At 40.4% G+C, this 18,221-nt stretch overlaps 1 protein-coding gene across 2 annotated transcripts in view; it reads right to left on the bottom strand.

The window, feature by feature from the left end:
* The window catches only part of LOC145455834 (uncharacterized), a 53,518-nt gene that overhangs the window by 27,871 nt on the left and 7,426 nt on the right, over positions 1 to 18,221 (bottom strand). For both annotated transcript variants that reach the window (XR_013920428.1, XM_080333851.1), the window contains exons 2-5: positions 15,671 to 15,984; positions 6,379 to 6,483; positions 5,955 to 6,056; positions 4,520 to 4,675 (exon numbers count right to left, since the gene is read on the bottom strand). Coding sequence is in view for 1 of the 2 variants with exons in the window: in XM_080333851.1 (XP_080189977.1) it covers positions 4,520 to 4,675; positions 5,955 to 6,056; positions 6,379 to 6,483; positions 15,671 to 15,984 (677 nt within the window). In the remaining variant the exon portion in view is untranslated. The remainder of the gene's footprint in view (positions 1 to 4,519; positions 4,676 to 5,954; positions 6,057 to 6,378; positions 6,484 to 15,670; positions 15,985 to 18,221) is intronic.

Here is an 18,221-nt window from a genome sequence, read left to right as displayed (position 1 = left end):
GGATTGGACATGGACTTGAATATGAAAAAGTTATGGATTAGGATTTGGAGGTTCGGATTTGGATTGGATTAGGACATAGAAATTTCAAATCCGCTCATCTCTGCAATATACAACAAAAAGAATCAGAAAAGCTGTCCAAATAGGCAGAGCTCAAAATGGAATGTGAGAAAATGTGGCGATGCAAAATAATCATTGTACCGATAGTCATTGGCGCTACAGGGGTCGTAAGCAAAAAACTCATGAGACATATCCAACAGATTCCGTGTAACGTTCGATTCGACATGATCCAAAAGATCACGTTATTGGGCACTGTGCATATTCTTCGGAAGGCCTTGAATTCACCACTGGACTCAGTGGCGGCTCGTGACAATATCGGGTGGTGGGGCAAGGGCTGCGAGCGACTTTTATCAACATGACGTCACAATGGCGTTTTCCAACGTAAAAAAGTAACTTTAATATGATGGTCACATGAATTTCCCGACAACAGTGATTTCAACGTAGGTGCCGCGAGAGGTTTGCCGGTGAGCCGTGACTTGAAGTGTGGTAACAAATGTTTTATTCATTTTTTTTAATCAAAGGATTATTTTACATAATGTACGTGAACTAAGAATCGTCCCTATGCCACGAATCAATTATCAGGTCATCCTTAGTAGCATGCGTTATGATTTCATGGTAGAGTTAGAGATTACGCAAATCGATAGGCCGTCCGAAAGTGTTTCGTACACGATCCTGGTGTGTTACGACCACTGAGCTGGTGGTTACGAGTTACGACCAGGTGATAGGCAACCAAAGCGGAGGTACCCGGCGTACGATTGGATCAATGGACTGGACAATTTCTATCATCATCATCATTGGTTTATTAGCAATTTTATCAGTTCAATACACCACAAAAATGCGATACAATGAAAAGACAGGAATATGTCGAAGCGACAAGGAGTAGTCTTCTAGACCTTTAATTTTCGCTCTAAAGGCAACTGCGTAAACTAGCCTACGTACGGAGCAAAGATTCAATACGATTCATGTTTGCACTTGACTTGACCAGACTAATTCCAATGACTAGAACTCGAGAGATTGCGTAAGCCTAACTGCAAAGGTCAACGACTTCGGACACATACGCAATTGTTATCTCATAGATTGGGCCTGTCATATTGAATCCAGAACATCAATTTGAATGGTATTTGAAGAACTAAGGACAGCAGCCTCGGAACTTCGGTCTCGGAACAACATAGTACATTTTGGCCTTGAAACTGGAGATTGTGACGCAACACATACGGCTTACTGTCTGCTGCCAAATCGCCGTTGGAAAATATATTAATCAATAAATACATGAATGAAAGCCGTAAACTTAGCATACTGTTACATGAAATCATCGAGAAGTAGCATTCGCAATCTCATAACCCATTCCGGCATGGTACACTGTCAAAATCAATACAAACAGACGAACACCGAACTTTGAGTAAAATAGACCGACGAATAGGCTGATCGAATGATCAGCTGTTAGCCGACATCGAAAATGAAATAGCTATCGCATTTGACAGGGGATTGTAAGCAAATGGTTTGAAGGCCACAATTTCACAGTGAAATGCACATTGGCGAACATAAAATTATGTGAATATTTGAATGCAAACCGAGAATCTTGGTTAGCTGTTTCATGCGATCATCGAGATATACCATTGGAAATATCATCACCGATCTCGTTATGGAACGCAGACTAGATTAGCACAGACAGACACCGGCTTTTCCGTGAGATCCGCAATGATGTAGGTAGGCTAAGTATCAGATCAGCGCGCATCTCTACCATACTCGACCTCGAAAACGAAATAACTGCCTCAATCATTGAGCGTCAACTTTAAGACTTGGCACCGCGTTCGATACTAAAATCAAGACATACCGTGCAAAAGCTCATGACAGATCTAGGTATGGAACATCGTTAAAATCAATAGAGACCAATAACGGCTTTTGCGTAAATCTGTTAGCGATAAATGAAGAGTCAGCTCTCACTCGACTTTGGAAACGAAATTACCACCCACATAGTTCAGTGACAAACTTAAAACTTATTACAGCGGTCGATATTAACATTACGACTTACTGTGCCAAATATCATGACCGATCTCGGTATGGAACATCGTCAAAATCAATGGAGACCAATACCGGCTTTTGAGTAAAATCTGTTTGCTGTACAATGTACATGATAGATCAGCACACACTGAACTTCGGAAACGAAATTACCACCCTTATCTTTGAGTAGCAAGCCTGAAACTTGGAGCAGTGCTAAATACTACCTTCACGACATATCGTACCAAGTTTCAAGAATTATCATGGTGCGAAACACCGTCAAAATCGACATATACCAGCAAAGGTCGAGTCAACGCATATCACGGTAACCGAGTTCAGATATAGATACGATTGTTACATCACACCTTAAGGGCGACAGGCATAGTTGCCCCACTTTCTCGGCCATTTTACCAATAGGAGAGAGTAAATCACCGTTTCTTTATTGTGCGCGGCTTTGAGAGAATAGATAGTGAAAGCTTGTTATGAGCGCTACCGGGGCAAGCCCCGGCTAGGCATTCACAAAGCGAAAACACAGAAGAGAATTCGATTTTCGCAGAGACTTCGCTATGTATGGGCATTTGTTAGCGAAATCACAAGAATAATGCGGGTTTCGCCGTGATCTCGGTATATACTGATTGCTGTGCGTCTATAAATGGTTAAATTGTTATTGAACAGAATTTTAGGTGGGGCAATGCCCCAGTTGCCCTATAGGACGAGCCGCCACTGACTGGACTAAAATTATACTAGTGAATCGCAGCATCATTTCTGTAATTTCGATTCTTCATTTTCAATCATTTCTACCTCTGCTCTGTAACCCTTGCCAATTCTTCATCTACTGCAATTCTGTAATTGACTTCTCCATGTATTGCACAGGAATAACAATTTGACTGCATTACTGAAATTTTAAAAATTTACTCCAATCTCGCCATTTTTATTTGGGTGCAGGTTGCTCCCCGGATTATGTGTGTATTGACCAGTTTCTTACTGTGAATAAAGAATATAATAATATCACGTTATCAAGATCACGTTATTGGGCACTGTGCATATTCTTCGGAAGGCGTTGAATGCACCACTGGACTAAAATTATACTAGTGAATCACAGCATCATTTCTGTAATTTCGATTCTTCATTTTCAATTATCTCACCTCTGCTCTGTAACCCTTGCCAATTAAATTCTTCATCTACTGCAATTCTGTAATCTGACTTACACTCCATGTATTGCATAGGAATAACAATTTGACTGCATTACTGAAATTTTAAAACAATTACTCCAATCTCGCCATTTTCCTTTGGGTGCAGGTTGCTCCCCGGATTATGTGTGTATTGACCAGTTTCTTATTGTGAATAAAGAATATGAATAGTATATGGATAGTCTATGGCGCTAAAAGGGTCGTAAGCAAAATACTCATGAGAGATATTCAACGATTCCGGGCAACGTTCGATTCGACATGATCCAGAAGATCACGTTATTGGGTACTGTGCATATGCTTCGAAGTCCGTGAATGCACTACTGGACTAAAATTACACTTGTGCGTGTGAATAACAGCATAATGTCTGTAATTTCGATTCTTCATTTTCAATAATCTCTACCTTTGCTCTGTAACCCGTGCCAGTTCTTCATCTACCGCAATTCTGTTATCTGACCTCTTCATGCATTGCATAGGAATAACAATTTGACTGTATTACTGAAATTTTAAAAATTTACTCCAAACTCGTCATTTTCATTTGCGGGCAGGTTTCTTCCAGGATTTTGAGTACATTTATCAGTTTTACTGTGACTAAAGAATATATTAATATATAATATCTCAGAATGGAGAGTTTACGGAGGCTGAATATTTCAGGAAAAATAGGGTCATTTTTGAATTCCGACAAATTTCAATGTCTAATCCGCTTTTGATCTATTGCCTTCAGAAGAAAATATACGACATATTTTACCCACTATGAATCCATTAAATCATTTTATTCAATTCGTATTATGCATTATTTATACTTCAAATCAATTATGGCACTTTTGGACATGTTACCATTCCTCCAAAGCTAATTAACAAATTCCAAGCTGATATCCTTGATCGTCGACCCCAACTTGATCGAAATTAAATTAGTTGGTTTATTGTGCAAATTCGCTGTTGAACATTGTAATTTACGCTTCATTCACTTCATCTGAACGTGTACTGATGGAAGTCGCTTGGAACGTTTCTATGTCGGCAATGGACATAACTTTCACTTGCATAACATTTCTAATGTTTATAATAAAGACTAGCGCCAGGAAGCGTTATATTTCGTATTTGCGAGTTATTCATTTAAACGTAGGTGGTTTGATTAATTAAATAGATGCAGGACAGATAAAGTATGGGTGACATCAAAAGAAAATAGAAAACTAAAATATGCCAATCATGGTTCAGCGTGAAGTTGATACTATACCTGAAATTCTAATAATATTAGAACAAATATATTGACAACTGACCTTTTTCAGTTTCGACTTCGGTAATTCCAGTAAATCATCCTGTTTTGCCAACAGTTGTTGCTGCTCATTCAATTTGAAGAATTCTGCACCGAAAAGTCTCCCACAAATAACCACTGGTGCAAGGGACTGAATGTGCCCGAATACTAGCGTCGATTCCTGTGACGAACAAATGTTTAACTATTTCACAATATACTAAAACAATATTTGTAATCTTCAACGTCGCCTCACTATTTGAAAGCATATGTTTAAACCTGTGAAAATTGAAATGTAAGTCATGTGAATGAGATTGTTCACTGTATTGTACATTTAATATCTAATGCGAGAAGTGAATCGTTGCGTCGTACGAGCAGCCTTACAGAGGTTCTTAAACTTTTTATACCGCAACCCAAATCCGAGCTTTAGTGGCATCTCGAGACTCAAGCCTTGCAATTCAAAAAGTATGCATTTTAAACATTAGTAATATTAGTTTTTACGGACATGTCTGGTGTAGAGAACGACAGACAATTGTACGCAACGCGTCTCTATGAAACATGTCTGACGCACGCGATTTCAAATAGTTATTATCAAATTGCATTATTTTCCTCTTGGGGTAGCATTTGTACTGCATTTGTACAACTGTCTTCTCAGATTGTAACGCTGGAACTATTCTGTGCCGACCATTTCTACGACCAGACATATCAATATCGTAGGTTTTGGCCAAGCTGCGACGGTAAATTTTGGCCAAGCTGTTATCGCTACCGATCTTTTTGGCAACTGAATTAAACACAGCTGTATATTGGCGAAACATAATGTATTCATGTGTCCTGGCGCGGCCGGGGCTGGCCTCGAATTACCTGCTGCGCCTTACATTTATTTCAACATAGTCGATGGTTAGACTTCGATTCACAGATTTTTCAAATTGAAATGAACTCCCTCGCAAATTTTCGTGGTATCGCACTCGTGTGGATGTTTGAATTGATAAAATATTTAACTGAATTGACTCCTCTTACGGGCATAACCCTATAGCCTACTTGTTTTCAATAGGCCAATTTACCCACAAAAAGGGGTAATATATCCCGTAGAAGGGAACTGTGTTCATAATGTCGACATGTTAATACAGTACCCTCATCACAGACTAAAATAAAACATTCGCTATGCACGTAATAAGCAATGTACAATAGCCGCATTCTGCCGAGATGTAGACGATGAAACCTTATGCTTAAATTGGACGTGAAAATCATAGTGGGCTACATGTTATTATTTTGTTCCATTTAATGCAGACACCACCGTCAGTTTTTGAAATGCTCGTTAGAATCAAGGACAAAGAAATGTCATATCATATAGTTTGATCTTTTCGTACAAGTTTTTATGTGACTGTAATTCACCGAAATTTAGACGATGATGTAACTCATATAGACCGGATCGCCATCATATTAAAATAATAATGATATCAAACCTCGATCTTGAACTTTCCTACAAAATAGCCGCTGCTTATCTCGATGACATCATGTTTGTTCTTCAATTCCAAACTCCATCTTCCTTCAGTCAGCATGACGACCTGAATATTTTAAGTTGAAAGAATGGTGGAAAGAATCTACCATCGATGAAATAACGTGACGTAACGATGCGGACACAGTGACTACATAATTTCTAACACATCGGTAACACCAGAATCTAGCCGACGTTCATTAAAATAAGTTGAAAACTGCGTAAAACACATGAAATGGTTTGATTGTTCTTCAATAGCTTCATCGCTGTGGCATTACTAGCAATAGCAGTCATACAGAAACGCAGTCACTGGCGTATATCGACCCTTTTAAGCCAGTGCTGGTTCCCAGTAAATGTTGCAGTACACAAATAACCCATAGAATTCAACACACTTCCCATTCCAAATTTCCAGAAAGCGATTCAATTTTGCGATGTCCAATAAATGAACATATTGCTGTGGCTGACAGGTTGTTGCCACTCAAATCCACTTCTTTCACCTGAAAAAATGGGAATATATTTGTGAATTGTGAAGGAGAACTTATTGTGAAAGTCAAAGTTCGACGTTATTTACGTTACTGACGAAGGATCTTCGATATAGACCAGTGGTTCTTAACCTTTTTTCCTCCAGCGCCCCCTTTCAAAAATTATCGTGCTCCAGCGCCCCCCAAAACTTCATAATGTAAGGAATGTAATAAAGACAATGAGTAAGAGGGAGGGCACTTTGTCAACCCCCTAAAACTGATTGCCTTGCGCTCCCATAGCGTGATAAACCGAACTTCTGAGGGCTTCGCACCCACGAACCCCATATCGTGATTTCGATGGTCAGCAAAGTTTGTGTGGCCTGGTCGACCTAGGTACCAAAATTTTCTATAATGCATGGATGAATAGGTGGTAATTACATATATAAGTCGCTATAAACTTTTTATCCTCTCAGCTCACGTAATCAGATTTACCAGTAGCACTGAGTGAGCTGTTGTATAGGAAAATAAAGGGCACGTAATTAATAATTAAACATATTCGGGCGTTCCCGCAGGTACAATTATTCGTTACCAGGGCCGTAACAGCACTTCGTCACCCCCCCCCCCCCCATCAAACAAAAAAACGTTGGTCCTGGGCCCCCATCGGGTGATAAACCAAGCTTCCGGGGGACTTCACTCCCAGACCCCCATTAGGCTGTCCTCTATTTGCTGATAGCCTATTAGGTATCTACATTGGGTGTCCATTTACTGAGGCAGCTATTCTCGCCTAGTCGCGCGAAGCGCGAAAAATTTCACTAATTAATGATTGAATTGGTCAATATCATCGGGAATTGCATGTAAATTGAAATTAATTTTTATCCTCTCTCTGCTCACGTAAACTGTAGGGCCCGTTACTAATAAAACATATTCGGGCGGGCGAACCCGTTGGTATGACTTCATTGCATGATGTTATTTCGTGACCCCCTGTCTGCAATATCAAAGAATATAGAATCGCTCAACGGGGATATCGCCCAACAGGAATATCCCTGTCGCCCAATCGTACTAAACTAAAAGACGCACACGATTTCAGATTGGTATTTCTTCACTGACATAAAATTTTTCCCTGCCAGATGGAATTCGTCTTCTGGGGTTCAGATTGCCAAGACTGGAACATTCGGTGTCAGTCATTTAGGCGCCCATGGACAATTAAACCTATATGTATTTGAAGGCAATATGTAACGAAGTTTTCGGTGTTAATTTGCTCTGAATACTCATTAAGGATATGTCCTATCACCACATCATCTACTGCGAAGCCATTTTTCTCCAGCGCCCCCCATACCGCCCCCCTGAGCCCAGCGCCCCCCATATCGCCCCCTGAGCGTTTCCGCCCCCCTTCAATATCGCCAGCGCCCCCTGGGGGGCGCTGTGAGCAAGGTTAAGAACCACTGATATAGACTAATACAAAAACAAACATATTTAATGCTTGGCAATTGTTTATAACAAGTTTTTATATCTGTTTCGCTCTTTTTAGTCACTACGTCACTATAGTTTTGAATGGTATTGTCACAGTGCAATGACATTGACAATGGGAAATATGGGGCAAATACGACTCCTTTGTTGAAAACGGCTTCCGACCACTGTCTTAAACGGACCAAAATATCTTTGACAAGATCTACATGGTAATGCACGATTTTAAAGTCGGCGGTAATGATAACCAAACTACATACTGTAATAATAGCTGCTTCTTTACTAAGCTCAGCAACAGACTGCAGAGTACATGTTTATTAATCGTCGGTCTACAACACACTGATTAATGAAACAAGGATGCAGGCTGGAGCCTTGGAAAACATAAACGGAAATAATCAAATATTACAACATCTTCCTTCCAATAGTTTAGAAGTAAGAATGGCACAGTGACTACAATACTACACAAGGAAAAGTCAGTATTGAAGCCGATTCGGAGCCTTGACGAGCCTGCCGGATCTCGTGGTAATAGCACGAGTGCTGCCATCACTGATTGCTGTGGCATCACCAATATGCATGTCGTTGGATTTGGATCGAATAGGAGTCTTGATAAGCCTGCAAGGTCTTGTGGTAATTGCTCGAGCGCCGTCATTAGCCATTGAAGACGCATCACCAATATCCATGTCGTTTGTTTTCGTTTGCTCGGCATCGTCGAGTGTCGCTCGTTTTGCTGCGCTGGTTTCACGTAGATGGATTCTGTTTCGTACCAATTCATTAACCTTTTCAGTTTGCACCCTGTACGAACGTTCATTTTCTCTGGTCACCACTTTAGCTGAGGACCATATTTTATCATCTTTGTTGAATACACGAATCTGTTGGCCCTCTATCAATGGAGGGAGAGCCTCGCTGCGAATGTCAGAATAGTCCTTTTGTTTCTGCAGTCGAGCTTGCACATGGTCTTTATAGATCTCTGGTTTGTTGCTGATACCGTGACTTGGCATAGCTGTAGGGATCGGTCTACCAAATATCAGCTCGGCTGGGCTAGGTAGAACACTGTCCAGTGGAGTTGCTCTAACATTTAATAGTGCCATATGGATATCTTCTCCCCCTTTCATGCATTTGCGAAGAATTGGTTTCAGGTATCCAATTTGTCTTTCGATGAACCCGTTTGATTTTGGAAAACGGGGCGAGGATTTGGTATGTTTGACACCCCACATGTGACAAAATTTGTCAAACTTGCTGAGATAGCATGGACCGTTGTCAGAGACGATTTCTTGTGGCACGCCAAAAAGGCTAAACCTTTCTTTGACAACTTCGATTACGTCTTCGCTGGTGCTTGAAGACAGTTTTTTCACAACCGGGAATCGACTGTAGTAGTCTGAAATTATAATGAAATGTTCACCTTGAATTTCAAAAAGATCTGTTCCCAGCTTGGTCCATGGCATATTTGGTCGCTCATGACTGATAAGCGGTTCTCTTGTTTGTCGGGGTAGAGCCTCCTGACATAATTCACAATTTTTGCAGAGATTTTCAATGTCCTTGTACAGCCCTGGCCAATAGACACTTTCCCGGCTCAGAGCACGCGTTTTCTCAATCCCTTGATGACCTGCATGAAGCTGCGACAGTATGTCATTCCGCATAGTTTCGGGAATAATGACTTGTCGACCTTTGAAGATGATGCCATCTTCAACTGCTAGTTCGTCCCTATAGGTCCAAAAGCTTCTCAGTTCATTTGGGATGGACTTGATATCTTCTGGCCAGCCAATGAAAATACATTCAGATAGTTTGTGTAGGACGTGGTCTTTGGTTGTCTCAGTTCTCAGATCTTTTCTCTTTTCTTCTGAGAAGTGGATCATGTCTATGTCCGTGTTCTCGATTGACCACATTGAGATTTCTTCCACGTGCGAGTCAAGGTCAATATATCCAGCATTGGCTGTATTAGGCATTCTTGACAGGGTGTCTGCTAGAGTCATTTCATTGCCAGGTCTGTACTTAACATCAAAGTCATATCCTTGCACTTTCAACATCATTCTTTGCAGCCTTGGAGGTGCGACCCGTAGAGGTTTTTTAAAGATCATTTCCAGAGGTTTGTGATCTGTGACCACGGTGAAGTATCGACCATAAAGATAATGGTGGAATCTCTGTATGCCACATATAACGGCAAGGCATTCTCTTTCTATATTGCTGTAGTTTGCTTGAGACGTCGTGAGCGTTTTACTGGCAAATGAAATGGGTGCCCCATCCTGAATCAAGGCTGAGCCCATTCCTTTCATCGAGGCGTCTACTTCCAATGTGACAGGACGTTGCGGGTCATAATATCTCAATGCCATGCAGTCGGAGATACCTTTTTTCATTTCGTTGAAGGCTTTCTCGTGGTCAGTATCCCAGGTGAATGGCGTATCTTTTTTAGTCAAATCTCTCAGAATGGAAGAGCTAACCGAAAAGTTTGGAAGATGGTTAGCGAGGAAGTTGGCCATCCCAAGGAACCTTTGGAGATCTAGCTTGGTTGTTGGTGACGGCATTCTCAATATGTCTCCCACCTTTTTAGGATCAGGGTATACTCCGTTGTCGGTGTAAATGCGTCCAAAGAATGAGATTCTTCTTGACTTCACGATACATTTACTCTGATTAAATTTCAAACCTTCTTGCATTGCAACTTTCATGAATCTCAGGACACGTTCATCGTGTTCGACTTCTGTGCTGCCGTAGATGACTATGTCATCCGAGATTCCGACGCAACCGTCACATTTTTCTAGAATGCTGTCCATTCGGGCTTGAAAGATATCCTGACTTACTGATAGCCCAAAAGGTAGTCTCATGAAGCAATATCGACCAAATGGAGTTCTGAATGTGGTTAGTTCTTGAGACTCCTTGGCCAGTTTCACACTCCAATATCCCGCCTTCGCATCCAGTTTGGTAAAGAACTTGGCTTTGCATAGGGCTGGAGTTATTTCTTCCACTGTGGGAATATTGTGCGGATATCGTTTCAGTGCCTTGTTAAGTTTGTGTGGGTCGAGGCACATACGAAGATCACCGTTCTTTTTCACTGCATACGCTAGCGAGGAGCACCAATCTGTATGTCCCTCTACTTTGCGAATGACTTTCAAGCTCACCATACGCTCTAGTTCAGTTTTGATCTTGTCTTTTAAATTGAGAGAGACCCTTCTCGGTGGATCTATCGACGGTATCGCATCCTTCGTCACATAAAGATTCTCTTCTCCATTGAACTCTCCAATGCCATTAAAGCACCAGTGATGAGCGGAGTCTGCTTTTCGAGACTCCGAGTCCCTCCGGCAACTTTCGTCTCTGATACAAAGTCCCTCCGACTCCGGGGATCTTAATCCCAGACTCCGAGATAACCCGAAGAATCTTGTCCAGTCTTCGAAATATATCCAGACCATTGTCGAAGAATCCCAATCGATGTTTTCGATAGCCTGTCTGATATTCATACCAGTGTTTTTAGTATCCGTGAATTGCCGAACAGTCGCAACATTACTTCTGAGAGTCAAGTTCTCTCCAACAAAATGGACAGTCAAGCTAATAGAACTGCGACTCTTTAGATCGGTCCACATATCTGAGGTGATGCCAGGTGCCAGCCAGCTCATAACACTTGATAGCAACTCTTAGTTCCTCTGACAGCTTCTGCTTCAAAGATGAAGCCTCCTCATCCAACTTACATTTCACCGTAAATCTGGATGGCAAAACATCTTCTGCACAACACCACGGCAAACCGGCACTTACTTCTTCGGTATTCTCCACCCGGCGATCAGTGTTCCCCATGATCATATGTCCTTTGATTACTCGCTTACTTGCATTTCAACTGCGATCAATTCTTCTTACAAGCTTCGATATGTCTTCGAAGATGCGACGTACCACGTGTCAACTTGTGATGCTTTAGCTGAACATTGCAATTTTGACATCTCGCAAACCCAGTATACTGGCCGTTATTATCATGCAGCAATAGCAGCATCAGAGTGAAATCCTTCCACACGTCACTCTTTCTCTGCGTCTTTGTGTCTTGAAGTCGACGGTGCTTCAGCCATTATATTAAAACGACGAAGGAAGACCAGTCAGTTCGAACTAACTACCACTAACACCACTGAAATCGACGATCACATCACAGGTTTCAGTAAATTAAGTTCCGCATCGCCATGAACCAGTTGATGGAACTGCACTGCACTAAACATACATGATGCATCACTGACGCACCGATCGACGCTCCTTGGAGTTGACTAAATGACTAGTGACTTCCAATTTTGAAGCTGATAGCCTACATGATATCTGGAATTTGGAGTCTGAGACAGACCAGCAGCAGAAACTTGATTGTGGTGCTGATTTTTCTTATCACATCAAAGTCATTTTTCAATCAAACCAAACATTACATGACGAAAATTCAGAAGGGTTCTGGATGACTGACTACGTCAATCAATATTGAAGGAAGCGTAGTTGAGTTGATGCGAGCGGAGCAAAGCAGACGGGTGTAGTTATTTAGTGTGGCTGTTCAGAATATCGGAATATTCTGTTTTTACAGGGTAAGATCAGCTTACCTTAGTGATTTATGTATTGTTGAAATCTTAGATGCTGGTATGCCTCTGTGAGCGGATCTTACTAGCGAAAATTCGTCGCAATGTCATTAAATCATGTAACACATTGCATAAGTTATTATTGTTTCCATCCAGATACTTGCTTGTTGTATGTATATTTCTCACAGATATAAAGGTAATATTGATGCAACACTTATTATCGATATCTCTTACTGCAAATTGGATGTACGATGAAAGTTGCGAAAAGTTGTCACAAAAGTGGTATCGGATATTATCTTGTTTCAACTGATACCAACGTTGGGAATACATTTTCACACAATGGACCTATTACTATGTTGAATGTCATCAGGATAATGGGATATATTCCGTTATGATCATGAACTTGCTGGAAGAATCAGGGTAGCTAATGGCTGTACCATAGGGAAGCCCCGCTGTATGTTGCTGATTGTAAATGTTTCGCACAATTACTGGGGTAGCATGAAAATTAGTCACAAAACAAATACGCAAGGAAGAATGTGATGTGACTATAGAAGACTGCAATGACCGCAACGTGGAAGATTCTGGAGATCTTATCTCATAATATGGTGACATTCAGCAGTGGATTCAAAGACTGCATCTCAAGGCAGGGAGCAAATGATGCACTGCGAATGATGTTGGGTGCCTTCAAGTTTGTGAACTACAGACACTGCTCAACGGAAATGCCTTGCTACATCACTAGGTTACTCTCCAGTCCCCAATTGCAGTGCAGATGGCTGATTTTTGTGCACTTGGCAATCATATTACCGGTCATATTACAACTTAACAAGGTGTCAACTTTCTGTGTTTGTAATCAATAGTGTCTTCTGTTCAAAGCTATCGAAAGATATCGGGGGCAAAACTTGACAATACTCCGGAAAAATATCTGTTGTAAACTCCGACTCCACTCCGGGTATCACAAAATTGGCAAAACTCCGCTCCTAATCCACTCCGACTCCGCTCCGGTGCTCATCACTGTAAAGCACCCAGGAAATCTTCTAGTAAGATCTTCCACTGTGTTCAGAGTGTCTCTGTCTGATTCACTTTTAATATCGTCGATATTAAACGGGATGAGGTCAAGTTTCAAACAGCCTGGTAACCCAAGAATTACTGGTCCGGGCACATCCACAACGTAGAACTTGAGCTCAACCGGTTTGTGGTCAGTTTTCTTTCTTATTGATAGCGTTATTGATCCATGGCAAAGAAGTTTCGTACCGGAGTATCCTGTCAATCGAACGTTCGGTTCGTCTTGTAGGATTTCACCGTATGGCTTGCTTCCAAACATCTGTTTGTATGTTCGTATCGGTAAAGTGTTACCACCAGCTCCTGTGTCGAGCTTGGAGTAGAGCTTGCCAGGTACTCTTGGCTCTGTGTATTTCATTAACAGAGGTATAATGACCTCTTTACAGTCCTCATCACATGCAATGTCATTGATCAATATATGGTGGAACTCAATTCCAGCTTCATCATCGCTGTCCAGTTGTATCTCGTTGTGATAACTCTTTGATCTTTTGTTTCTGCGGTATTTTCTTTGAAATTGCTGTTCACTGTCTTGCTCTTCTGCAGATTCATCGCGTTTATTTTGAGCATGTTTGCAGGTTTTCATCCAGTGGCCCAATTTACCACAACGATGACAAGTGGCATTATATGCAGGACAACTTCTCGGTCTGTGATTTAGGCCACAGCTTGTACATCGTTTACCTTTCTTTATCATGTCTATATTGTCATTGTACATTCCACTGCCAGTATTTCCAGTAGTCATCCTGGACAGTGAGTCACTAAACGCTTGGATCGCTTCATATTCTCTCCCCTTTTCTAGAATTTCAGCCAGACTAGCACCTTTAGGTTTAGTCATCAATTCCTTTCGAAAGTTCTCGAATGGAGTGGAAAGGATAATCATCTCGATCAGACGTTCATTCAACTCCTTAATTCCAAACTCGCAACGAGAGGCCTTCTCCTTCAATCGTGAGATAAATCCAGTAATAGTTTCTTCAGGTCGCTGCCTGATTTGAGAGTACTCTAGTCTGTGAATACGAAAGTTAATCTTGATTGAAACGTCAATCTCACTTTCTATCTGCTACCATATTTCTTTTGGATCCCTCTGATTCTGCTGTGTGAGGCCAGAATTCATGATTCTGCGCATTCCCTCGTCGCCAATTGCTATTTTTATTTTTATGGCCTTTTTCACGTCGTCTGTGATCTCTTGGTCCATAAAGAACAACTCCATTCTTGCCTTGAAGGCTCTAAACGAGTCCACGAGCGGTTCATGTTTCCAGTCCATATGCGGCATTGGAATATTGCTAGCCATTGTAGGTAAGGTCTTTGAAGAATGTAGGAGACAAAACGTACCTTTTCAACATAGACGCCAACACCGCTGCCACCATGTAATAATAGCTGCTTCTTTACTAAGCTCAGCAACAGACTGCAGAGTACATGTTTATTACTCGTCGGTCTACAACACACTGATTAATGAAACAAGGATGCAAGCTGGAGCCTTGGAAAACATAAACGGAAATAATCAAATATTACAACACATACTACATGTTTTTTCGAAAGTATTTATGGCATAATATACAGCTTTTGTGTGACATGTTTTAAATCAACATTTATTAGAAGTCTCGTCAGTAAATAACATCACCATGAAAAGGTACATCACTGAGCGACATAGAGCGAATTGATTACCGTCACTCGAATCGAATTTGAAATTCGTAGTCAATAGCCATTTGACATTATAAATTATGAATGTCGTTTCCAGTTTCTATGATATAGCCCCGTATTATTTAGCGGCATTTGCACAATCGGCAAATATTAAAATATATGACTGAGAGCTAAAGATATAATCATCAAAATTCGATGCACATGAATTGTATTGGTGGTCGCGGACTCGCGGTTCCAGTTGCCGAATATACATTTTGTATCAGGTTGGTTTCTGCGTACCGGTTGAAGTGGTGCTTAATCGGCGACGTGACAATTGCAAGTTGAAAATTTGCTTTCATTCTGGGAAGTGTCTAACTTCCGTAATCATTAGCATCATCTCGTCAGAGACCACCATAAATCTTCGTTTTGCCAATTTGATATGATCAATTTATAACGTAGTATTAGTGAACGAATGAACTTTATAAATTAAATAGGTACAAAATACGGGTAACAGAATTTTATATCTTGTGACCATTTAAGCTAGGCGTCTGCAAGCTAAAACTCACATGAATATTATCCTTCAGGCACCTTGCGATAGTCTCCAAACGCTCCTCGTCGATATCGCATCTTGTTAAAATCAAAGAATCAAGGCCTTTATTTCGTGCTGCAAGCGATCCAATGATATGAGAGTCGTCACGACTTAAGGAGAGGTGAGATACATCGATCACGGAAAGTTCTTTAATCAGATCGTCATCGCTTGATTCATAAATTGCTGTATATAGTTCCATGCGAATACAACTGTTATCCCAGCCAGTCTTGTTCTTGAGTTGCGCCAAAATTGACCGAGTGAGAACTTGCTGTTTCTTTGGCTGATCTGAGACTGTCGAGCAATAAGATAAATGTTTATATACACGTATCGACACTCTAAGTTTAGAAGTGTTGCTCAACCCGGAAAATTGAACACGATTTGTGATCCAAAAATGAACACTTAGAAGTGTTGCGAAGTGTTTAATTTTAAAGTGTTTATCAAAAAAGTGTTCAGTCTCAAAGTGGCTGGTTGGCCTGTCACCGGAACGCAGTGCTCAAAATGAAATCAGATTTTATTGATTCATTGATAAATGACACTTATAATACCCAAACTGGGTGAATAAATACGTGCAAACATTCAAATTTCCAATAGCTGCTGTGACAGAGTTTCATTAATTCAAATCAGCAGTTGAAACCGTTTCCGGAATATTCCATGAAATCACGAACATCACAAATGATTCAGAGCAAATTCACTCAATCATGAGAATGAAAACGATGCATTGGGATAGTGATAACAAAATATCATTTAGTGTCCTAAATTTTCATGACAGGGGCATGGAATCAAATTCATTGGTTATGGTTACGTCCATTAGCAGAAAACATGGTCAACGCAAATAATTACAACTTATTGAAAACTTATCAAATTATGGTTTGTAAATTCCAAATTTTATCGTTAACAAACAAAACAAATGTATCAGTACCACCACCACTATCATGAAAACCAACCACAAGTATTTGTTACCTCGGAATGAAATTGGGCCCGCTAACCAGGCATCAAAAATATTCTAGTGCTTGCATTAAAAGTATTCATATAAGGGTAATGCCAATCACTTTTAGTTTAAACAAAGAAGAAGTCGCTTCTTCGAGTCAATTCAAAATTTTTTGTTGTCCTTTACCACAGCCTGCTGCAAAAAATTTAAATCTTGAAGTCATTAGGGCAGTGGTTCGAACTAGTTTAGAAACGCCCCCCTTTATGACAGCAAAAAATTTCACACACTCCTCATCGTCATATCATAAAATAAAAATCAACCAGAATGCTAGAAATCCCAATGGATAGTTTGATGGCATGGAAGGAAGTTAATGGCTGTTGAAGAGAGAACACTCAAATATGTAATTCTGACTAAACAAAGAGAAATTGCTATGAGTTGGAGGTAAATCGGGCCGCGCGCGAAAAAAATTTCAGTTGACTGCAGCTTCGCGCCCCTTCAAACGATTTCAGGCCCCCAGTTTGAGAAGTCCTCATTTAGGATATGAGAAATCCAATGCATAGCAGCAATATTCTTTCTGAATACTCCATCTTTGCTGAAGCATTATTATATTCTTGCGGTAAGCTGCAGCCCAGTCTTGATGATTCCTGGTTCGTGGCATGCCATGGCGGCTCCATCTTTTTACTGGTAGACTCCAAATGGTGCTCCTTGAAAGTATGATGAAATACCAAAGTTTTGAATATGCCAAGGAAAATTCTAAATTTTACGCAGAAATAAATATAAATATTTCAGACATGTAGGTTACAGAAGCGCAGGAAAGGCGCTCGGATACATGTGAAATCCTATCACTGAGCAGGACTAAAATTAGAAAAACGACTAATAAAAATATCTTTAATCAGGTCTGCGTTTTTATCAATTCGGCAATTTGACATTTACATTGACATTCAGACGCACAGGCAACAGTGAGAATGCAAAACTGTAACTCAGAATGAAATTTATAGCAGAACTAGCAGGTCTATGTAAATTTGTATGGTCCACAAAACAGAAAGATTACGGTACCTGTTTCAATAAGACATGCGCTTGGGTCTTGGATTATATTCGTTTGTCTCTCAATTATGCTTGGAGAAGAATACAGTTGACTTCATCAACCTCGTATTGCTGAAAATGTAATTGATTGCAAACAAGATCCGACAATAAATATAGTAGAATATCGTTGTTCCTATGGGTTCAGATTTCCATTATAATAATTGACATACAATAGGCGTTACATATAACTTTGATTCTAAGATTTTATAGCTGCTTTGAATTGAGACGAGAAAATATATCAGACAAAGGATGCATTGATTGTCTTTAGTACAAAAACTTTGTGACATCTTATCGAAGGTGTTGAATACTTTTCCTTCATTGCAGTAATTGTAACTGTTTTCAATCTTTCAAATTCTTTCCTTCCTGATTAAATTTAATTTAACGCAATCAATTGGAATTAGCAGGTTATTGGAAATGTCCTAGTATAGTTCAGTAAGCAATAGTTTGAATACATGTTACACCAGCTCTTTTCAGGGAATTAGGACTGCAATAACCAGCACATTACATAATCAATGGT

This window comes from Botryllus schlosseri, chromosome 14 (genome assembly GCF_051294905.1).
Source record: "Botryllus schlosseri isolate E-star chromosome 14, Bs_hap1, whole genome shotgun sequence".
Taxonomy (NCBI): domain Eukaryota; kingdom Metazoa; phylum Chordata; class Ascidiacea; order Stolidobranchia; family Styelidae; genus Botryllus; species Botryllus schlosseri.
The sequence above is the reverse complement of the archived record's forward strand: the minus strand, read 5'-3'. Positions and strand labels throughout refer to the sequence as shown.